The 22953-nt window shown below is 41.9% G+C and overlaps 3 protein-coding genes across 8 annotated transcripts in view; 2 read left to right on the top strand and 1 right to left on the bottom strand.

The window, feature by feature from the left end:
• The first annotated feature begins 2731 nt into the window (after nucleotides 1-2731).
• LOC117271936 (uncharacterized protein CXorf38 homolog) lies at nucleotides 2732-10781 on the top strand. The gene is made up of 7 exons (XM_033650497.2): nucleotides 2732-2997; nucleotides 3193-3327; nucleotides 6921-7043; nucleotides 7545-7694; nucleotides 7817-8011; nucleotides 8112-8232; nucleotides 10570-10781. Exons 1-6 carry the CDS (start codon nucleotides 2794-2796, stop codon nucleotides 8220-8222), a joined length of 918 nt encoding a protein of 305 aa, XP_033506388.1. The 5' UTR covers nucleotides 2732-2793; the 3' UTR covers nucleotides 8223-8232; nucleotides 10570-10781.
• LOC117271937 (SH2 domain-containing protein 1A-like) lies at nucleotides 10568-19916 on the top strand. Of its 3 annotated transcripts, XM_033650501.2 has the most exons (5): nucleotides 10568-10685; nucleotides 14381-14587; nucleotides 18364-18424; nucleotides 18509-18656; nucleotides 18829-19916. In XM_033650501.2, exons 2-5 carry the CDS (start codon nucleotides 14436-14438, stop codon nucleotides 18873-18875), a joined length of 408 nt encoding a protein of 135 aa, XP_033506392.1. In that variant the 5' UTR covers nucleotides 10568-10685; nucleotides 14381-14435; the 3' UTR covers nucleotides 18876-19916. The 3 variants fall into 3 exon arrangements, with proteins under 3 accessions (XP_033506392.1, XP_033506391.1, XP_033506390.1); XM_033650500.2 differs by lacking the exon at nucleotides 10568-10685 and having other exon boundaries at nucleotides 13611-14587; nucleotides 18512-18656; XM_033650499.2 differs by lacking the exon at nucleotides 10568-10685 and having other exon boundaries at nucleotides 13611-14587.
• Nucleotides 19913-22953, bottom strand: part of LOC117271757 (uncharacterized) — a 15322-nt gene continuing 12281 nt past the window's right edge. For all 4 annotated transcript variants that reach the window (XM_078173135.1, XM_033650121.2, XM_078173133.1 and 1 more), the window contains 2 exons: nucleotides 22270-22351; nucleotides 19913-22150 (listed from right to left, as the gene is read on the bottom strand). In XM_078173135.1, the coding sequence (XP_078029261.1) occupies nucleotides 22105-22150; nucleotides 22270-22351 (128 nt within the window). In that variant the 3' untranslated portion in view covers nucleotides 19913-22104. The remainder of the gene's footprint in view (nucleotides 22151-22269; nucleotides 22352-22953) is intronic.

Below are 22953 nucleotides of genomic sequence, written 5' to 3'. Positions count from 1 at the left end.
CGTTTTTCTTCAAAGTTCAAATATGAGGAATAGTTGTGTTACAATTTCCTTTGAGGTGAATTTAAAATAAATGCCTATTATTATTTTCAGTGGAAATAATGCCAATCTTTCATTTTACAGTTCAGGTTTTGTTTTCGATGCTAAAATCTGATGTCACTGTCCTGACTCCATATCAGTAACAGACATATTTACTGGTTGGATTGAACAAATAAGACCAGCTACTGTCACCAAATACATGAAGCATGTTAAAGGTTCAGTGTGTAGGATTTAGGGGGATATGTTAGCAGAAGTGGAACATACGTATGTTTTCTTTAGTGTGTAATCACCTGAAAATAAGATTTGTTGTGTTTTCATCACATTAGAATGAGCTGTTTATATCTATATAGGGAGCAGGTCCTCATCGATGGAGGTCGCCATGTTGCACCACAATGTTTCTACAGGTGCCCAGAACGGACAAACCAAACACTGGTTCTAGAAAGGGACATTTGCATTTTTGTGTCAGCCACTGTAGTTAGCAGCCCCTTTGCTAGGCTAACAACCATCTCTGACATGCCAGACAACACTGAAGAAACACGGATTTGTAACGTGAAACTGCTTTTTTCAGTGTTTTTAATTAGAGTTGTACCGATAGCGATACCAGTATCGGAAACGCCTCCGATACTGCCTAAAATGTGGTATCGGGTATTGGCAAGTACAGCCTATGACCAATCCAATACCACGTAATGCCTCACGTCAATACGCATACGCACGCTACAGGCAAACAAAACGGAAATGGAGCGGAGTTTAAAAAGCATTCTACTGTAGCCTTTAAAATGTCTTTTTTACCAAATTGTGTGGCTGCACTTTAACCTGTGTCTTGATCTGTGTCAACACTGGCTAATAATAATAATAATAATAATAATAATAGTAATAATAAGTTTTATGGCATTCATTCTACTATTATGTATTTATTTCTAAATATTTTAGGAGTTGAGACATACAACAATTCATATCCCATCCATTTTTATTTTACGCGCTGGTATTGGATTGGTACTCGGTATCGGCAGATGCCTAAGGTTCAGGGATCAGAATCGATATCAGGAAGGAAAAAGTGGTATCGGTACATCTCTATTTTTAATGGTTTAAATCACCTGGGTTGTTTGTTTTGGAGAAGAAGAGACCTCTGTCGATAATTTGATTCCTGGTAAAAACCTCCTGAACGTCTGGATCTTAAGCTATCAGAGAAAAAAGGTGAGTATTCATTTGCAGGTGCAAGGCTAATGGCTCAATAAGAACCATGTTTTCCTTACGTTAGAATGAGCTGCTTATATCTACGTAGGGAGCAGGTCCTCGTCTACGGAGATCACCATGTTGCACTACGATGTTTCTCCAGCAGCCCACAATGCGTTGGCCACTGTGATTAGCAGCCCCTCCGTGATGAGCAGTATGGAAAGACAGATTTTTTTTAACATATAATTTCTTTACTCTGTGTTTTTACAAGTTTAAATCACCGGGTTCATTTGTTTTCTCGTACTCGTACTCGTACTCATCGTCCTCCGCTTATCCAGGTCCGGGTCGCAGGGGCAGCAGCCTCAGCAAAGAGGCCCAGACAGTCCTCTCCCCAGCCACTTCCGTCAGCTCTTCCACGGGAACCCCAAAGCATTCCCAGGCCAGCCGGGTGATGTAATCCCTCCAGTGTGTCCTGGGGCGTCCCCGAGGTCTCATCCCGGTTGGACATGCCCGAAACACCTCCCAAGGGAGGCGTCCGGAAGGCATCCTTACCAGATGCCCAAACCACCTCAACTGGCTCCTCTCGATGTGGAGGAGCAGCAGCTCTACTCCGAGTCCCTCCCGGATGTCCGAGCTCCTCGCACTATCCCTAAGGCTGAGCCCAGCCACCCTGTGGAGGAAACTCATTTCGGCCGCTTGTACTCACGATCTCATTCTTTCGGTCGCTACCCAGAGCCAGTGACCATAGGTGAGGGTTGGAACGTAGATCGACCGGTAAATTGAAAGCTTCGCTTTCTGGCTAAGCTCCCTTTTCACTACAAAGGACCGGTTAAGCACCTGCATCACTGCTGACGCCGCCCCAATCCGCCTGTAGATCTCCCGCTCCATATTACCCTCACTCGTGAACAAGATCCCGAGATACTTAAACTTCTCAACCTGAGGAAGGACCCCCCCCCCCCCCCCTCTGTAACCAGGCCGAGACATTCTTGAAGAGGTGGTCTCGGTCCAGTTGTTCTGGTGCGCACCTGAGTGCTGTATTCAAAACTGCCCAAACGAACCACACTTAGGGGGCAAACAAACTTCAGTTTGAGTGAACCAAACCAAACAGGGCAGGTGTGAAGCACCCTAAGAGACCTCTGCGGATAATTTAGCTGACAGTAAAAACCTCCTGAACAATGAACACTGAAGGAATTCAAACCGTCTAACTGTCAGCTGGTTGAATTCTGCAATCCTCTCAGCTGGACGCCACTAAATCCCCCTAAATCTTACACACTGCTCGTTTAATCAGCTCCTGCAGTTTCCTGAGGGGTAAAAGTCTTTAAACAGTTCAGCACACTGATGATCTTCCTAAAAAAGGTGGATCTCTGTGCTTTGCTGAATGGAGCTGCAGCCCTGCTCTCCGGAGCCCTGACACTTCCCTTGGACCAGCAGGAGCAGTAACCAGCCACATCCTGGAGTCTCTCAGGTAGACAGCGCCATCTCGTGGTCGCTGTGTGGTTCGCACCGAGAGGGTGGAGCTAAGCATGAGGATTCCGCCTGGACTTGTCCCTTTGTTGGGTGTTTGTATCGGGAAGTAAATCCGACATGGTCCATGAGGATCTGGCGACCCGTCTGAACGACAGGGAGTATAAAAACTGGCTGAAGGCTGGACGGTGTCTGCTCATCCTCAAGGATGGGCTGCATCCCTTCATCGCCCGCAACATGAGAGCTTTCCACGGAGATCTGCTCAATAAAAACCCTCTGCTACGGAAACCATGTCAGACTTCATGCAGACCCAGAGGGAATAAGGTGAAATTAGCCTGTAAACTTCGTTTCTGCAGCACTTCAGTGTGGATCTCCTGTTGTATCTTTTATGTGGGCCCACAAAGAGACTCATTTATTATGAGCTTACTGCGACTATATTATATTAATCACTGTAATATTTACCACTTATTCTCACTGTAACTTCCTGCATAAGATGCATTACTTTGTGTGTGTGTGTAGCTTTCCTCACCCTGCCAGGTGTGTTCAAAGTGGCAGATAGAGATCCTGAGTCACCACAGACAGCCGGGCGCCACAGTGAACTGGGACAACTGTTTCCCTCCCAACTGGAGGACTGATCACTGGGAACTGGCCAAGGTACACGCCACTGAAGACACACTCACTTCACGGAAGGGACTGTTGACTTATTTACTTATCCCCTCACTGAAGACACAAATATTTTTTTTTGAGCCACCCTGAGTGTTAGGTTTTTAAAATGTACCCTTTGATGTTTAAAAAGTTAAGAGCTGAAGGCTGAAGTCCTGAAGTTGAAAAAAGCCTTGGTTTTTAACTCTTGTTATGCATGCTGGTTAGTTGATAAAATTTAGACCTGCCCCCTAATAGTCGACCAAACATTAGTCCATCAGAGACGTCATTAGTTGGCGAGATTTCATTGGTCGCTTAAGCCCTGTTTCCACCAAGTAGTACGGTACGCTTTTTTCCTGTTTCCACTGTGAAAAGTTGTGGATGGTACCAATAGAACAGTTCCATACTATTCCCATTTTTGGTCCCCCCTCTGTTGGGGTACCTAGCACACAGATCTGGTACTAAAAGGTGGAGCTGTGAACACTGCAGTCTGTTGATTGGTCAATAGAGGACGTCACTCTGCTCAGGGCTGAGCTGTGGCTGGTTGTGAGGCTCATGTAACCACTGTTCATACTGTGGAGAGTTTAGTTAGTAAACTATAACTATAAAATGAAAGGATGTTTTACTAACTTAATTCACTGGGCCAACTGCCGGCAACTTTTAAGGTGGAACATCAACTTGTAATGTTACTCAATGCATGAGGTGAAGATGTAATCCATCAACACACCTTAAATTTCACTGTGACAACTTTGACCATCACTTTAGACAGACACTTTTAATAATGAGTGGATCTTCAAGCGTTTATAAATATTAATTTAGGTCGGGTTAAGTGACAGAATACGTTTTAATCCTCCCCTTGGAGAAAAAAATAGCATTGCAGAGCGTCGGGATATGGCAGCCTGTTTTATTTTGTTCTGAAAATGTCGGCGTGCAGCCTCGTTCTGTGGACGATAAATGAGGTGCAGACTTCCATCTGTGTTACCGGTGATGAAGAAATGCAGTGGGGGCTGGATGGAGCAGTGAGTGACAACAACCCAGCCCACATGTTAGAGTACTGTTTGTGGTGGAAACGCTAAGCGGACCAACGGTCTAGGCACCATGTCTGAAAGGTTACTTTTGGATCCAAAGGTACCATACTGAAAGTGTTTGGTGAGAACAACTTTAGTTGCAAAAACAAAACAAAAAATGTGAAACTCTTTAAGGAGCTGCACCTTGTCAAAATAAATCAAAATTTATATGAGTGAACCATGTGGGAATTGAACTTGAAAGGGCAGACACAGGAAGTGGCCATGCTCAGCAGTCAGACAGGAGTCTGACTAATTTCCAGGGCTGGTACCTGCTGTTATTACACAGGCTAGTTAATAACATGTCAGGCAGGAAATCCAAAGCGTGGGATCATTTTGAGTAGGGATGCACCGAATATTCGGTAACCGAATATATTCGGCCGAATATTGCAAAAAACACACATTCGGTATTCGGTGGAATAAGTTAAAAGCAAGGCCGAATAATAGCGGCGTGTTTTGATAATGCAATCAAACAGTGTGCTGTGACGCGTGGTGTAAAATGTCAGCAGTGTGACGATCCGTTTCTCACTGCACTCGCATTTGTGACTAAAAATAGTTTTGAGCAAGCAAAATATGCTTAAATCATTCAGCACGCTGTGCGAGCAGCCTACAGATTTCAACCAGCAGCAGAAACGTAAGGCGAATCCCACCGATTGTGGGTTGAACGGGGGTCACAGACACAGACAGTAATGTATTCCTGTCAAATATGGCGGCCATCGGCTTACCGACGATGGAGAAGTCGGCTCCAATAATATCCTCTTCTTGGCGTGTGGACTGCCCAGAAGTACCTGAACAGCTGAGCTAGCCAAACACAGGTATGTGACATGTCAGAGGAGAAACGAGCCGTTCACGGCCCACAAACCTCACCGCACTTTAGGGACTGTTCTTTTCTTGTCAGGGGAGGAGGGTGGCTGGTTGGTTCTTATTTTATTTATTTATTTTATTTTGATCCCCCCTATGTTCATCACTTATTGATGCTGTTTTTGAAGTATGAATAAGTCAGTAAGTAATTTATTGCATTGAAATATCATTGATGTATTATAGAAAAGTGATTTATCTTTTTATAAATGACAAAAGGCACATCTGCCTCATTTACGCTGTGGTATCGTGATACTACTCAGAACCATGATATTTTCACTGATATCGTGCAGTGGGATCCAATTTTGGTACCGTGACAACACTAATCTGGTTCATTTGCAAAAACTAATGGAAAACTAAACAACAATAGTCGGTATTCGGCCAAGCGTTTAATATTATTCGGCTTTGGCTTCGGCCACAAATTTTGTTTCATCTGAAACATGGAAGTAGCTACGTGTCCATTAAGCCTAGTTCACATTACATGATTTTCACCGAGATTTTGACGTCGCAGAGGATCTTGAGAGCCACTTTGGGTCGGAGGAGAGTCGGCAGATAGTCTGCCATGATCATGTGTGAACAAGCCGACGAGCAAGTCACCCCCTCGTCTGCGACTGGGACTGGACATCTGGCATGCTAGAAAACTGGAGAAGTGTGACACGACTGACAAAGAGCATCGGCCAATGAGAGACGGGATACGTCCCACATCAGCACGCAGGAGGAGGGAAGAAATGTGAGAAGGACAAGCCACAGGGTTGCTAGGTCCGCTTATTAGCCGCAACTTTGGGCTTGTTTCTAAAGTAGAGTTGCTTATTTGGGCTTGCTCTCTAAATGTCACCTTTCTCTATATCCATCTAATAAGTTATTTAAAGGCATGATAGTCGCTTCTTCTGGGCTTGTTTCCATAGCCCTGGTTGCTTGTTTCTCTCCCAAGATCTGGCAACACTGACAAGCTGGCAAGCAACAACAACAATGGCGGTGTCCACAGGATCACGGGGAGCACGTTGTGTTTGGACCCAGGCCCTGCAGGCAGATTTGATTCAACACTGGGAAGAATATCCATGTCTTTACGATGTGTCGTCTCCAAGTTTGGTGACATCACCGCGTTATCTGGGGCTCTGTCGGCGAGGGCTCGGTGGAGAAATCTTGTGGTGTGCACACACAGGTCGCCACTCGCCAGAACACTCAAAAGATTACGATCGTGTAATGTGAACTAGGCTTTAGCCACTTTGCCAACAGTGTCATTACAATGTTACTTATACTGTTCTTTCTCAGACTAATGGCCCTAAATGACGACTGTTGGTGGACTAGGAAAATTCTTTGTCAGCTCTAGTGAAAATATTTTATTTCATGCAAAATGTGAAATGAAACATAAAATAAAGTGATTCTGATGACGCATCACTGTTTTAAGCTCAGATCTGGTCATGTGTTTTTTCTTACAGCTGTGTTTGTTGGACATGGTGTGCCCAAGGAATGTTGGCTATTTGAAAATTGAACGATAACGTTATGTTACTCCATTACTGGTAAAATGTAATACATTACTGTAATTCGTTACCCCCAACACTGACTAACAGCACACATCATCGTGCTATGACACTAAAACAGACTGGAAAGTTCTCAGAAGGATCTGAAGATTGAATGTGTGAGTCTGATGAAGGTGTCTCTCTTCTCTCTGTCGCTCTGCAGGCCTACATGCCACGAGGTCAGGGGAAACTGAAGAGTGCAGATCAATGTGATGCCTCAGCTCTGCTCAACCTAATCAACTACTGCGACTGTTTCTGCTACGGGGATCCAAAATTTGTGAGAGAGGTAAATAGTCATATTGTCTAAATGGGCATGCCATGCTACTTTTGTTTGGACAAACACGGGAAGTGGCCACGCTCGGCAGTCAGACAGGAGTCAGGTTACAAACCAATCACAGCTGACAGATATCTTTCTCTTCTTCTGTAAATATTCATTCTGATAAATATGGAGAAGTTGATCATGTTAGTGCAGGGCTACCCAGAGCTTTACATCTGTCCCACAGTTGATAGGCCCACACACTTATAAACAGCGCCTGGAAGAAGATCAGCTCTGCACTCAGGATTTCAGGTAAATAGGCTACACGATGCTTGTTAAGGTGGCCTGCGGTTATTACACATTTGACGAGTCGACTAATGGCCCTAAATGACAACTATTGGTCGACTAAGAAAATTCATAGTGGGGGCAGCCCTAATATACACAGGTTGAAAGAAGCTTACACTTTTTTAAAAATTTATAAAGTTGTCGTCTAAAATAATGTGTGGTTCTCTTTCATTTGTGCGGTTCCAGGTCATCCGTTTTAGGAACGACTTGATGCACTCCTGTGAGTTGCGTGTGACGGACGAATGGATGAGGCGGTACCAGACCGCAGTGAAAAATCTTGTGCAGCAGTTGAGCCACATCCCAGAGATGGCAACAGTTGGACGACAGATTGAGGAGGTGAGCATGTTTGTCTGCGTGTGTGCCACTGCTGCTGAAGTGCGTCCCGTGTTTGGAAGTCCCAGCTGCATCCGTGTTGTTTTGTGCCACACTTTGTGTTCATGTGTACTCTGTTCGTCCAGATGCTGACCGTTGATTTGTCAATATGTGTCTCTGGTTTGGACCGAATTGACTCTGCTGGCCTGGATGGATTAGAGTCGGATTCTGTCAGCCAATGGGAGACGAGCGCCGACTTAATCAGCCAATGGGAGACTGAGCTACTAAGAGAGAGTCTGCAGGAGTTACTGCATGGTGCTGATGATGATACAAAGACGCAGGTGTGGAGAACAAATATGTCCATGTTCACTTGCTCACTTATAAATGACACATATAAAGAAAGATGTCATGTGACTTTGACCAACCCTGTCTCTTCCTCAGGATGCTGAGCAGCTGAAGAGGCTGGGTGGTTTCCTGCAGGCCAACAGAGATCTGGGCGAGAGGTTTTCTGCAGAGCTTCAAGCCATCAACTCACTGGAGGCCAGAAACTAAGGAGGAGGAGGTGGTAAAAAAGAGGAGCTTATTATGCATTATGTCTTTATTATCCCCCCTTGTTTGCACGACAATATGTCGTTTCTGTCTCTACATCGTCGCGTGTTTACAATTCTCTTCTGCTCTCTGCATCGCACACGGTGAGGTTGCGCCCCGAGGTGCGCGCGCACACACACAGGTGAGCACATTTCCACCAGCAGACAGAGAGCGTGCGTCAGGCATCTCAGAGATGGCTGTTAGCCTAGCACCTGCTAATGTGTGCTCACTTTTTTTCTCTGATTACCTAAAATCCAGATGTTCAGGAGGTTTTTACTAGGGGAAATTATCTACATAGGTCTCCTCGTCCTCGGCCTCCTCGTTTTATGTTGAAAAAAAAAAAAATAGCGTTTTTCTGATACTGCCCATCGTGGAGGGGCTGATAACACAAATGGCCCTATCTGGAGCCTTTGTTTTGGTTTGTCCACTCTGGGCTACTGAGGAAACATAGTGGTGCGTCATGACAAGTTGTGCTGTAACATAGTAATAATACTTTGTTACAATACTGAGGTATTTTTTGGAAGTATCTGGCCGCTGCAGGTGTGAATGTGAGCGTGAATGGTTGTCTCAGCCCTGTGATAGTCTGGTGACCTGTCAAGGGTTTATCCTGCCCCTTGCCCCATGTCAGCTGGGATAGGCTTCAACCTCACTGCGACCCTCAAGAGGATACGTGAAATGAATGGAGGATTGAATCTGTAATTGAGTATTCATATTTCTGTCAACTGTCACAGTTTCCTAAATAAAATCTTCTCCAGTTTTACTCCAGTGTGTATGTACTGTATTTCTGTGTCCTAAACATTCACTGTCCACATGCACAGTCCTGAAGTCTGTGGCTTTTGCTAACTGAATTCACATGGCAAGATTTCATCAATGCTGCATTTTGTCTGGAGTCTTTTGCACCTGGTTTATCATTCGGTGTGTCCATAAGAATTTATCGTTATTATACTGTAACTGTCATTCTCTGTAATATGATCCTTTATGTTGTTTAATTAGTTACACTGCTGTGTTATAGGAGCACAGTGAGCGCTCTGACTCGTCTGCTAAGGGACGGTCCTGCACTTATTTAGTTTACCCTCTGAGTGCACTGGCGCAGTAGTAATGGATATGGGCAGACGTCACAATGGCGTCAGTTTCTTAGCTGGTCCACCACAGGGCTGTAGGCTACATCGGAGTCCTCACATGTCATCTTGTTGTGTTATTGGGAGCCAGAATAGAAGGAGTCATGGCTCAAAACTTAAATTTGATCACATAGGCTACCAGCCGCCACTGTCCATCAACAAAAACAAAGACAACGATGGTTAACTTTAAATGTGATAAGACCAAAGGACTGGACGGAGGCGATCATCAAAAATACTCACGTGATATCAGGTTAGGGAAAAAGTATTTCCTGTTGTAGGGATGAATGACGTTATGTATATTAAGGCTTATCATGTCCACCTCATCAGAAGTTGGGGAGGTATTAAGAGGAATATTGGATTTCTCCATAACGCTAACTTTTTAGTGCATTAGCTAATGTTAGCTTTGATAGCAAATCAAACTGGAGGAAACCGTTCAAGTGTCGTCTTCCTTTGTAAGACTGGCATAGTAATCGACCACAAAGCTTCCTGTGACATCATACGGGTCAGTCAGAGCATACGGGTCGGCCAGTCTGGTCCCGTTGGTCAGTGTTTACTTATTCAAGTAACACTCACGGTCCCAGAGTGAGTGACCTGACATGGTGCGTTTGTAAATTCAGTCTGATGCTCTACACTAAAATGAGGGCCCTGTTGGTCGAAGAAACGGAGCATTATATTTCTATTTAATAAACATTTAAGTTAACCACACATTCACTCCACATGGCGTTCTGCTCCTCCATCTCCCCAGACAGAGTGCCCAGAGTGCACTTTGCAAATCTGAGAGTGCGGTGCTCTGGATAACTGAACGGCACATTCAGACAGCACCCCGAATTGACAAACAGTCCAGTTTGTGCCAGAGTGTGCTCCAGCACTCAGAATGAATATTTCTGAATGCACCATTCGCATCATCTTCCTCCATTGTCTAAAACAAGCTAACAGAACTTGCTAGCTAGCACTACTTAATGTCTGTGGAGAATTGTTTTGCCTCCAGCTAAGTCCCGCCCACCAAAAAGCCATACTTCTAAGATTGCTCCATGTTAACACTCCCTTTACAGTTATGAGGGCAGTACTCTCATTTATTCATCTTTGTAATGATTATTTTTGCCTTGTGTATTTCATGCCACACTGTTTATTTTTATTATTGCTGCATTTTATTAACAAATGTAAATGTTCTCTGTTTATTCCCTCTGTTGTAGTAACCACATCACATCCAACGATTAAGGAGTGGCATGTCGATGAGTGTGGACTGGATTTATTACCCATCTTACCGGAGCCTGTGGAGATTGTGCATCCAGACAACCAGCACCTAAAGGTTCCCTCATCGTCACTGTGGTCACACGTTTGGTGTTAAGTAAACCAACACCTCTTTTATTTTGTTAGCACAAAATAAAATCAGAAGGTTTGGTGACTCAGTAGTCCTAGCTTGCAAGTTAGATAGCATTTTGAGGTTTAAAAGGTGTTTAAAAATCGATCATGGTGATGACTCTCAACTGAGAAATTTGGATGTGAATCCTTCGTTAAGCTCCGAAATGATAACAGACAGTTATTTGCACACTGTTGAGGATGAAACATTTCGCTGTTGCAAATCCCAGTGAAATATGGTGTAAATGTAACCATTAAATCAACGTTCTCAAATGACCATAGATGTTATTTAAACATCTTTCCATCTGAAAAATGTTCGCTGGGATAGATAAGGTGAGAGCCTGACGTTTCCCATCACGCCCTGGGTTTTGCAGTCGGTGGAGGGCAACTGCAGCGTCTGGCCCAAAAACTACAGCCAACTCGATCTCGTGAGAATATGGTTGCTCACTTTTGCATGACATCATTTTCATTTAATTTATTCATTTAAAAGGACATTGCACATTAATCAACATCTCTGTAAATGTGCCAGCGTTTGTCATTAGGCTAATTTTCAACTGCAGTCCTTTGGCAAGGTGTTTTGTTAACCATTATGACTAGTTGTAAAAAGAATTGTCAGAGCAAGTAGGGATGAAGTCAGACACAAATCTAACCAGCATACTCTGTGCAGCGATCGGCAGTGATCGTTTCTGCCAACACTCTCAGTCTGACCTCGTCACATATTGATGTTTTGGTCACGGACTTTCCATGTCCACATATGACATGCAAGGTACCCTGGTCATGTTGGTTGTTGATGTTCTGGGACTGGATGTTCTCTTCTTTCAAAATGAACTTCTGTTTTCACAGGAAATTTAACGTTTACATACAGTCTCTTTCAAAGTAAATGCACCATGTCGGTACAACACCGCCAATTGACGCTTTTTTCCCTGAACAACAAAAACACATGGTTAGGTTTAAGAAAAAAGAGGAATCTTATGGGACATGAACACCGCTCTCTCTCAGGTGAAAGTCAACCCATCCACCACCCCTCCTGCCTGCTCCACTTGGATAGCCATGTTAACTTTCGTCCTTGTCCAGCTGCATTTCCCCCTGATGCTGTTGGGCGCCGTTAAACTATAATGACAACCAGCCGCTTATTGTGCCGATGTTAAAAGGACGCCTGTTTTCATTGGTTTCTTATGCCACAAGTTACTGCCGAAGCGCCAGATTTCGACGACTTCAGAGTGAGGCCGCGCTCATTCTGCGCAGGCCTGGCTCTTCTCGAATGAGCCTAGTGTTTTTTCATGTGGCAGGTTAGCTCACTTTACAGTCCTCTACATAGAACTCCCTATGTAGTGAGTAGGGAGTGAATGATTTCGGACACAGCCCTGGTCTCCTTGCAGGATGCCCTGGTGAGAAAGCAGCTCAATTTTGAGCCATGAATCCCCTTTAGCATGGTTAACTACTGTTAGCTCTGTTAGTGCCATTAGCAGTGACAGCACATCTAGTGGTGCTAACAGAGTTAACAGTGCCAAAGGGATTTAGCAGCTGAAAATGAAGCCACTTACTCACCATGGCTACCTGGATAGAGACCAAAGGGTGGCCACCATGTACTGCAGCATGTCATGCCATCACCTGGATGGGTTTAACTAGTGGTAATCACTGACTGAGAGGCAGGGTGATGCGTGCTGCAGAGCGACCAAGGCTAACGCTAGCTAATCAGTGGAGACTGGATGGTGGGCACTATGTTTCCTCATGTTAACGTGGCTAGCTGGCTGTCTGTCAGCAAAGCCAACAAAAAATAAAATAAAAGGCAACATTTACATCGGAAAACATTATAGTTTTACCATTTCTGAATGGTTATTGCTTTGAGATGCAGCCCTAAAGCTCACAGAGTCAATGAAGGCTTCTATTTCTGTTTTTTTTTCCTTAAAAATGAATCTGTTAGTTAGCAGTTAACGAGTGTGAGTGTGAATCTGTAGTTTGACTAGTATTTAAATGTATCAAATAAATGTAGGGTAGAGAAAAGAACATGGAGGAGAAGAACAAAGTAGCAGAACATGGAAATACTCAAAGAACAATTACATCAAAGTTATACTTAAGTACAGTACTTGAGAGTAAATGTACTTCGTTACCTTCCACCACCACTGCAAACTGCAGATTCAGACTAATAATAAAAAAAAATAACGAACAAAAGACTTCCCTGCTACCTGCAAAAAAGCCCCACATTTACCAGCCTCAACATCAAAGTGATAAACACATTAATGCATCAGTAGTTTTATTTGATCTGAAATGGACTGTTCTGCATGACAGGTACCACCTGCTGATGTGGCAAGTAACTGCACCTCACACATATATTTTTTTACAGATCCTGCTGCAGTAGGAATTGGACAAAATTATGCGAAGACACAAATGTCATATGACCCGCAAACTCACAGGAAGCGATCCACAAATGTGCAAATCCAGTTTCACGTGTAAAAATAGATCCACAAATGTATAAATATGACTCCATGTGTAGTTGCTATGGCGAAACTCTTTATGTTGGTAATACCTGGACATTTGTATGTGTAATTTAAGTACGTGTTTACAGAGTAAGTTATGTGCATTTGCAAATCACGCTGTACTTTTGTGGATATGACTTTAAACAACACAAATGTAGTTTGTATAATGGTATAAGCATTTGTGGATCATGGTACATGTTTGTAGATTGTCTTGTGTGGGTTACAAATAAAAAGGTCCAATAAAAACCTCCATACGATTTAGTAGGTGCTGCCATCGTACAGTTTGCATACATTAAACTTGATGTCGTACCCAGGTTTATTAAATCCATGTTGCCCAGTGTAACCGCACTGATCTTATATGATTGCTAAAATCTCAGTCTGTAGGATGCTTTAGTGGGAAATATGTCACTGCACAGAAGCTAAAGACACTCTAACTTCTGTTTCAAAAGGACTTTTTGTACCTTTAATAATATTTTCACATAACTTAATAGTTTCAGTTTGAACTACTTATGTTGGATGTTTTTAAATTCTGCCTGAATTCTTGCTAGCTGAGTCTGAGACTTCATGAAACCACTTAAACAACATTTATGCTCTGAAATACTTTTTGTCTTTGTTTGGCTTTGCTGACAGCGTCAAATCAAACCACAACTAACTCGGTTGGATGTCTTTTTTTTTTCGTGCATGTGTGGGTGAGTTGGCTGGTGGTTAATGTGGGGGGGACATTGCTGTAAGCACATTTCTGTTTGCTGGAAGTTGTTCAGACTTTGTTAAAAACCACTTTCACAAAGCTATTAAATCCCAATAGTGTTTGTCTGCACCACATCCTGGTACGATAAAGCTATTGCTGTCAGAGCCTTACAGACAATATTTCATTTAATTTCATAATACAGGCGTTATTAGAGGGCAAAATGCTTGAGCGGGACTGAGCAATTGATCACATTTTTTGAGAGTATTTCTCTCTTTTGTGACTTGCAAAGCAGGAAATGTAAAAATGTAAAAAGCAAAGTGGAGCCAAAAATATACTTTCACATTCAGCAGATAAAAGCCATTATTCTGGTTTGGTCAAAGTGCACAGACATGCGAGGTGCAGCTGCATGACAGAAAAGTGTGAAAACCAGAAGAGCTTTTCCTGCCTGACAGTCTCTCACACACTCGTTTGCTGCTGCAGCCTGCTGCACCCTCACCAACCCTCGACACACACAGGTGCCCATCTTGCAGGCAACATGGAGAGGGAGGGGATGCTGGTATGGTCTATTTACTACGGGAGAATTGGAAGCGAGGCCACAGAGAGGCTGCTGGAACGGTTTGGACACGATGGCAGCTTTCTGCTGAGAGACAGCGAGACTATGCAGGGGGCCTACTGTCTGTGTGTGAGGTGAGTTGTGAGTTTTACAAATGTGACCCAAGGTGGCTCTTTTTCGTTCACTAATGTTGCACTTTTATTTGTTCATCAGTTCACTGAAGCTGTCTTTTCACTGGTGAATACACTATCAAGCATGTTTTATTTATATTAGCATAAATGTATTTATACATTGTGCAAAGTACAGTCAGAAGTGCTGATGTGAGGCTTTTACGCATCTTTTGAAGGAAATTTATAAAACAATAAAATACTAGTGTTTTAAGAGGTGGGATAAAATAAGTTTACATGTAAATAGACTGTATTGTAGTTTTGTTTCTTACATTTTTCTGCTGTATTTGTGTGTATAAAAGTGAAAATATTCATTACAACCTTGAATTGTTCTATGACAATATTTTGAGTGATTATTATTTAGTATTTGTACATTTTTAGAGGCGCCTGTGTCATTTTTCTCGTACTTTGGCTCCCTGGCAGCTTTGTACCAGACGTGGGCACTCGAGTAACATGACCTGGACTCAAGTCAGATTCAAGTCATAAATGTGATGACTTTGTGCTCGACTTGACAAAATCAAAAAAGGCTTGCAGCTGGACTTGGACTTTAACATCAGTGACTTGTGACTTCACTTGGACTTGAGCCTTTTGACTTACTTACATACATATATATATATATATATATATATATATATATATATATATATATATATATATATAAACCAGAACCAGCTGATTACTGATGACTTTTAAGGCTCTTCACAAGGCCTGGCTGACACTAAAGGGGACAGAGCGTTTGCTGTCAGGGCCTCGAGGCTCTGAACAGTCTGCCCGAGGAAATCAGGTCTACCAAGTCGGTGATCTCTTTTAAGTCCATTCTTAAAACATACTTTTATCAGAGAGCCTTTCCTGATTTTACTGGAGTTTTAAGTTCATTTAAAATGTCTATTATTTCCTCTGTTTTCATAGGCTAAAGTGTTTTTATCAGTTCTTTTAAAAGTTGTTGTTTTCATGTCCAGTCTGTCTTGATTATTGACATGTAAAGCACTTTGTAACTATTTTGAAAAGTGCTTTATAAAGAGATTATATATAATCTCTTTATATGTATATATATGTATACATACATACATATATATATGTATATATATATATATATATATATATATACAATATCGCTTTGATGTTGCTTTAAGTGAAGAGTAGTCTCATAAAACATGTCTTACAAATTTGGAAAGGGAAACATTTTCCCAATGTGAGATGAGATAAATACAAGACAGGACAAAAACATACAAATTTCATTCTGATTAAAAGTGCTAAATGCTATGAAGTGCACCTGCACTTATTTAACAAAATTGTTTTAACAAATAAAATACAGATTTTAAAAAGCATTCATGATTTTAATATATTGTTAATGTGTTGTTAAAATGGCCCTTCATTTGGTAAAGAGTGCATTATGACTTGTTTAGGACTTGAAACTCAAAGTTGAACACGTGGGACTCGACTTGCGACTTGTTAACCTCGACTCAGGACTTTTTTATCTAAATGCATTTGTTTATCGCAGTGAGCTTTGAAAAATAAAATAATCCGTCATAAAATATAACTGAAAATCCAAAACTACAGTGTGTTCACTTTACTAAAGTAGACATGAACATGCACAGTAATATTCTGACAGTGGTAGAAGAAGAAATCTTCTAGATCTTTCACTTAGTAAAAGTAGCAATACCACAACGACCAAATACTGTGTTACTAATAAAAGTCCTGCATTCAAAATCTAATGCTGATACACATACTGAAGTGTCAGTAGCAATACTTAAACTGACCAAAGTAAAAGTACTCATTAGGGGGGCGTTGGGCGTAACCTATCTACCTAGGTTAATTGCTACATGGACTTATTATGTGGTTACATAGGGTCGATCCTTTCTTGCTTCCAGCCAGTTGACCACAATACGACCAAACAATGACCTGTGAAATTCCACAGAGATTGGACATGTTTCAGCTGAGTTCAGTAACAAAGAGTGTTTTCAGCCAATACAAGTACATTTCTTTGTCATACTTGTTTTGTGATTACTGAGCTGTCCGTGTAACTCACCAACTCACCACCATATGTCATCTTAACAACTGTCTTGTTGCCTAAAACACAGCACCACTTTGAGCTATGTAACCAACTCCCCACAGGTGTTAGCTAGGCTTGACAAAATTTCCACCCGGTGGGGTTAGTTGTAACGAGGTATTACAACTGAGGCAGAATTAATAGTTCTGCGTTGAAGAGACGCTGTAGCTACAGCGTAGGCTCTGCGTCAACACTGAGCCAACGCCGTAGCCTGACGTGCACCTCTCCAGAAATGTTACTACACATCGTGGCGAAGCAGACCTCCTGTCTATTTTTGTAAGCTGAAACCATTTCCCTCAGTGGAAACAAAGCTTTTATTTACTTTAGTTTCAGAGATAAGTAACAATAATTTGTGGAGACAATAAAGCCTCCACAAAAATAGCATTTTAAGTCTTATGTGTGTTTATCCTGAATTCATATGAGCAGAGGAAAAGTCTGTTGGCTGCTAGGCTAATAGGCTTGTGCTAATAACCATACCAAGTTATTTTTGTTCGGGAAAATGTGTTTAGTATAAAACAGGTGTTTTGTCAGTGAACCTTGTGAGCTATAATGGAGCCGAATATTGTAACATCACCTTTGTTAAATGTTGCTGTTGTTCCTGGTTTCATATGATAAGAGGAAAAGTCTGCTAGCTGCCAGGCTAATTTATATAATGTAAAATGCCATAGGCTTGTGCTATAAACATTAGCATGTTGTATTTGTGGGGAAAATGTGTCCAGATAAAGACAAGTGTTTGTCTGTGAATGCTGAGAGTTATACTAAAGCTGATTTGTGTACTTGTGTTTGAAATTGTCACTATTAAGCCTTACTTCATGCGTGTTTAATGCGTGTTTTGAATCAACTAAACTTTACAGCACTTCACAGAAATCTCCGCCTCCAACTAGTGTTTAGGAGGTGCAACTGCAGAGTGACACAGACACACCACCGCACAAGTATAAATGCTCACAACGGTGTAGGCACAAGTTTAAATCCCGCTTAAGCCACCTATTGCGCATTTTTTGCACTTCAAACTTCTTTTTGGTTTTAACGAATGTCCTTAATTAAATGAAATATACTTTGTATTTTTAATTTGTGAGGTATCTTACTGACACACAGTTTCAGTATTGTCAATATTCATCTATCAATACTGCTAGCTCACATAGCATCACCGAGCTAGCTAATGTTACAGCTCAACCGAAATGGACACCATTAATGTTTACATCTCACACTGTCACAAGCCTCTTCCCCATGAGTAGATGCATGCTTCCTTCTGCACAGTGATACCATTGGCGGATGTAATTCAGTAGAAAGAAAATAGTTCCTACATGAAAATGCTCACAACAAAGTCTGTGGATTATCTTGAATAACCAGGTCATGATTTCTGGAAAGAGACATTGATGTTGAGTTTTTCAAATGTATTTTTTGGCACTAGTGCCGTCTAGTTCCATTATATTGGAGAGAATGCAGACATCTCTACGGCTGATCTCTCCAACACGTGGCAACTTAAACTAAAACAATGATAAATAAACAGCACTACAGCTCAGAGGAAAAATGTGCATTTTTTTTTATTATTTTGGGTTGAACTGTCCCTTTAACAATAGTACACACTGTTTAATCATCACATTGCAACATGTACGTACATTTGTGCTGTTTCAGATTTTACACATTCACAGCAAACCACTGAAATACCGTAACTATACTTTGTGTTTTGCAGACGAGCACCGTTTGTGTACACCTACAGGCTCGTGCACTCCACTGACGGCTGGGGTCTTCAGGTGGGTGAACGTCTGCATGCACATGTACACTCCCACCAGGATGTTATTAATGGTTTGTGTATGTGTGTGTGTGTGTGAGATTAGCAGGATTCAGGAGTCAGACTTCAGAGGTTTCAGACCTTGGAAACACTGATAGAGAGCTACAGAAGGGGTACAGCCTCTGATGTCAGTATAACCCCCCTCACAGACCCTTTGTACAAAACACAGCTACAGTACCCCAGCTTGGGACAAGGTATGACACACACACACACACACACACACACACACACACACACACACTTGTTATGTTACACTACAGTTATATCTGGTCCAGACACTCACGCAGATAGACAAACACACACAGAGACGTACATCAAAGACATAGTCAGTCACCTCTAACACATTTTCAATGGTGTCCTCCACAGAGTTTGTCTACATGGAAACATGTAGAAGCGGCCGCTCTGTCTATTGAGGCCATGCCTTTAGCCCGGCACACCGGCTGACTCCATTTATCAGGTGGACAAACAAGACGGCAGAAACATGCAGCACATCAAGAATCTGTGTTCTGTCTGTCAGACGTTTTATATTTATTTTTTTAATCAGTGTTTATGTGGCTTTAGAATCAGGTTACTTGACAACAATATGAAAAAGAGGCCACTGTAGTTTGTGCAAACCATGTCAGTGTCAAGTAGGTTAAGTATTTCCCCATGTGGGCCACATACCGCCAAACTGGTGCCCTTTCCGTCCCCGGGGCGTTATATGAAAGTCACTGAAATGTTTTTAAAATTGTTGTCCAAGTGAGTGTGGAAACTTTTTTGTTGTTGTTGTAGAAATACATGCTATCACACACTATCTCTGTTGCTGTGGTTTTATTTCGACCATGTGTGGTCCGTCTGTGCGTGCGAGGGAGGCTGTGTTTGCCTGTCAGTACTAAAATGGGTTTCAAACTAGTGGCCAGGTCATCTGTGTGCATTATGATTTTTTTTGTGCTGCAAAAGAAAGACATTTTTACATACTTTAAGATGTTTTTTTTCTTCTACAAACAGACAGAAAAGTTTTATGCCTTCATGGGGAAGTCATACTCAGGTACAGTGATCGTGATCTCTCGTGATCTACACTCATTTTTCTCCATGTGACTTTACGTATTCATTTTTGCAACAGAAGGTTCTTCTCATTCACTGTGATACCCGACCTACATTTTTGGGTCTTACAACAAGCTCCTACTGATCTACTGCTCATGTAGACATGGTCAAGACACCCTGCTTAAGTTCGAACCCAGCATCAGAATGGGGAAGAAAGGGAATTTAGGTGACTTTGAACGTGGCATGGTTGTTGGTGCCAGACAGGCTGGTCTGAGTATTATTGGCTTTTTGTGTTTTTTTTTTTTTTTGTGTCTGTTTTTAATCTGTTATTGTCCTGTTTAGGCTCCCGTAAAGAGTGTTCTCACTGGACCACCCTGTGTACATAAATGTTGAATAAATGAAATGACTTTAAATAAACACGTGAAAATATAGTGCATCACTCAACTTTATTTCACACCCAAAAAGGCAAAAAGGTGTACACATTGTGTAGAAGCACACGATCTACATTTCAGGGCCAGCGAGTTCAGGCAGAGCGAACTCATCAACTGAACCCTTTGTTTCAGTCAAATACAAAACAGTTCACAAGTCAATGACTATGCAGAGCAAAATCTGCCTTTTTTATAATATCCTTAGTATGTTTTGCAGTCATGTTGGTATACTTTTACATTTCTAAAAATGTATTTAAAGTGCTGAAGCAGCAATAAGGCTATAAAAGACATGAGTGACATAAAACCACAATGTCCACACATATACACACCGACACATGGGGCTGGGTGATATGACGACTATGTACAATATATCAATATATTTTCAAGCAAGATATAGATTTAGATAACACTGTTTATATCAATATAGGGTCAAGTTGTGATATATAACGTATACCAGAGTGCACCCCTGCTCTCTCACACTCTCCACACAGCTCCAGCCCGCTCACTCACAAGTTCTCTAGTTAAACTAAGGTGAAAATTATTCTTTTGTGTTGAATGATGCCGTACCTACAGCATAGGCCCTGCAAAGACGTAGAGCCTATAGTGTAGCCTGACGCGCACCTCCCCAGAAATGTAACTACATGTAGCGGCAATGCAGACCTCCTGTTTATTTTTGTAAGCTGAAACCATTTCCCTCAGTGGAAACAAAGCTTTTATTTACTTTAATTTCACTGATAAGAAACAATAATTTGTGAAGACAAAAAAGCCACTAAAATAGCATTATAAGTCCTGTGTGTGATTTATCCTGGCTTCATATGAGCAGAGGAAATCTCCGCCCATCGCTAGGCTAATGTGTACAATGTAAAATGCCATAGGCTTGTGCTAAAAACATTAGCATGTTGTATTTGTGGGGAAAATGTATTCAGCAAAAGACAAGTGCTTTGTCTGTGAATGCTGTGAGTTATGGTGAAGGTGATTTGTGTACTTGTGTTTGAAATTGTCTCTATTAAGCCGTGTTTAATGTGTGTTTTGAATCAACTAAACTTTACAGTACTTCACAGAAACCTCCACCTCCAACTAGTGTTATGGCAGAGAGACACAGACACACCACCACACAAGTGTAAATGCTTACAACGGCATAGGCCACGTGTGTAGGGTCTGCTGCACAAGTATAAATCCTGCTTAAGAGAGACACAGAGCTGCTCCTCTGTTAAATCTGTCTGTTATTTGTCTACAGTGCGACATCAGACTTTAATTTGCACAACAATGCTAAATCAGTCTGTGAGATGAATGAAATTCCCACAGCAGCACACGTACAATACTGTGGGCCTTTTCCACTGTCACTTATGGCCACACTGAGTCAAGTCTCACCGACCACAGCCAATTCCTGACAACCATCCTTCTCCCCCTCAAACAAGCCGTGTGTTGTGAGACTCTCCTCATCTCTGTCTGCAGGAGACCAGGGAGAAAGACGTTTTTAAAAGTCTTTCAGTACTTTTATAGCTTCTGACTGAATCTCTGTGGTTTGGAGTTTAGTTTCTCTCCTGCGTCCTGTTTTTACCTCAGACATCTGCTTTATTTTGTTTCATGTTCACTACCAGCTGTGTTAGAAGTTATGTGAAGTTGCTGCTCGAAAACTCAACATTTCCTTATTTTGCTGCTTCACAATAAAAGTTTTTACAACACAAAATAACAAGGGACTTTTCTTGTGAAGAATTTATAGGAAATTAAATGTGTTTATCACTGAATTAGCAGAACTTTATTAGCGGCTTTTCTTCAATTAAGACAAGTGTAATAATACCGCAGCGAGGAAAGTAAAATCATAAACAGCCACAGTGAGATGTTGATGAAGAGCTGCAGACAACAGGCTCTTACTGCACCTTTGCAAACAGCTCACCTCCAACAGATAAACTTCTTTTACCTGCCCTGCTGTGGAAAAACACATGCAGTAACACTAACAGGGGCCTTCAGCCGTGGATCAGCTTGCTACTTGCAACTGAACATGTAGCCTATATATATTATGTATCGCCTTTCAGCCTGAAATTACAGAGATATGAATTTTGTCCATATCACCCAGCTCTAACTATACATACTTTGCATGCATTCAAAGCACCTGTGCATGGCATTAAACGTTATATTGCTTTTATAATGACTTTTCCAGATTTTTGCTCTGTGTGCTCCTCTCCTTCTCTCACCTCTGTGATCTCAGGCTCAGCTGACGGGGCAGGGTGGAAGACCTGAAGACAACACAACACACAAAAAAGACAAAACATTGGCACCCTTTGTACACGTGTTTGTGGTTGGGTGAGTGGTAAAGAGAGTGATATCAGTTTGTGCAATATGAGTGTGTACTTACACTGAATGCGTCATTTTTTTCCAGGAAATATTTGTACTTTGGTGGGGGGCGAGGAATCGGTGGAAACAGAACCTCAGACACCCTGAAACACACACAAATAATACTTCACCCACAAAATGACCACTTGTGTGTCAGTTAGTCACTGCATGTTACCTTTGTGTTTTTGAAGAAAGGAATGTTTTTCTCACATGCCTCCACAGAGAACAGATAACCCAAGACAGGTGAACATTCTTTGTGAATTGAAGTAAACAGGGTCCGCGTTAAACAACAGCAAAACTATATCAAAGCATCAGTTTACAAACTCTCACACAACTCGTGCAGTATAATCCAAGCCTCATTTATCCAGTGAGACTTGGACTAAAGACCCTTTTAGGGCTCGTTAGGTTGATACTCTCCACCACAGGGCTGTAGGCTACATAGGAGTCTTTAAATGTCATCTTGTTGTGTTATTGGGAGCCAGAATAGAAGGAGTCATGGCTCAAAACTTACATTTTATCACATACCAGCCACCACTGCCCGTCAACAAAAACAAAGACTGGAAATGGAATGGAAAAATCCCATCTGCTTTTTGATGAGGGAACCGGGGCGACCCTAACTTCAGCCTTAGCCTACAAAAAAAACATCATCCCTGGAGCACTCTATTGAGTCATCTCTGTGCAAAAGGGGCTACGGACTGTAAAATAA

The sequence above is a fragment of the Epinephelus lanceolatus genome, chromosome 12 (assembly GCF_041903045.1).
Source record: "Epinephelus lanceolatus isolate andai-2023 chromosome 12, ASM4190304v1, whole genome shotgun sequence".
Taxonomy (NCBI): Eukaryota; Metazoa; Chordata; class Actinopteri; order Perciformes; family Serranidae; genus Epinephelus; species Epinephelus lanceolatus.
This window is presented reverse-complemented; position numbering and strand designations above follow the sequence as displayed.

What these genes read in the sequence shown, in the direction of transcription:
- LOC117271936 (XM_033650497.2), top strand. Translation starts at nt 2,794, where the DNA reads ATGGTCCATGAGGATCTGGCGACCCGTCTGAACGACAGGGAGTATAAA. An exon ending in GCAGACCCAGAGGGAATAAG is followed by an intron (nt 2,998 to 3,192) that starts GTGAAATTAGCC and finishes GTGTGTGTGTAG; the next exon opens with CTTTCCTCACCCTGCCAGGT. An exon ending in ATCCAAAATTTGTGAGAGAG is followed by an intron (nt 7,044 to 7,544) that starts GTAAATAGTCAT and finishes GTGCGGTTCCAG; the next exon opens with GTCATCCGTTTTAGGAACGA.
- LOC117271937 (XM_033650499.2), top strand. Translation starts at nt 14,307, where the DNA reads ATGACAGAAAAGTGTGAAAACCAGAAGAGCTTTTCCTGCCTGACAGTC. An exon ending in GCCTACTGTCTGTGTGTGAG is followed by an intron (nt 14,588 to 18,363) that starts GTGAGTTGTGAG and finishes TGTGTTTTGCAG; the next exon opens with ACGAGCACCGTTTGTGTACA. An exon ending in GTACCCCAGCTTGGGACAAG is followed by an intron (nt 18,657 to 18,828) that starts GTATGACACACA and finishes TGTCCTCCACAG; the next exon opens with AGTTTGTCTACATGGAAACA.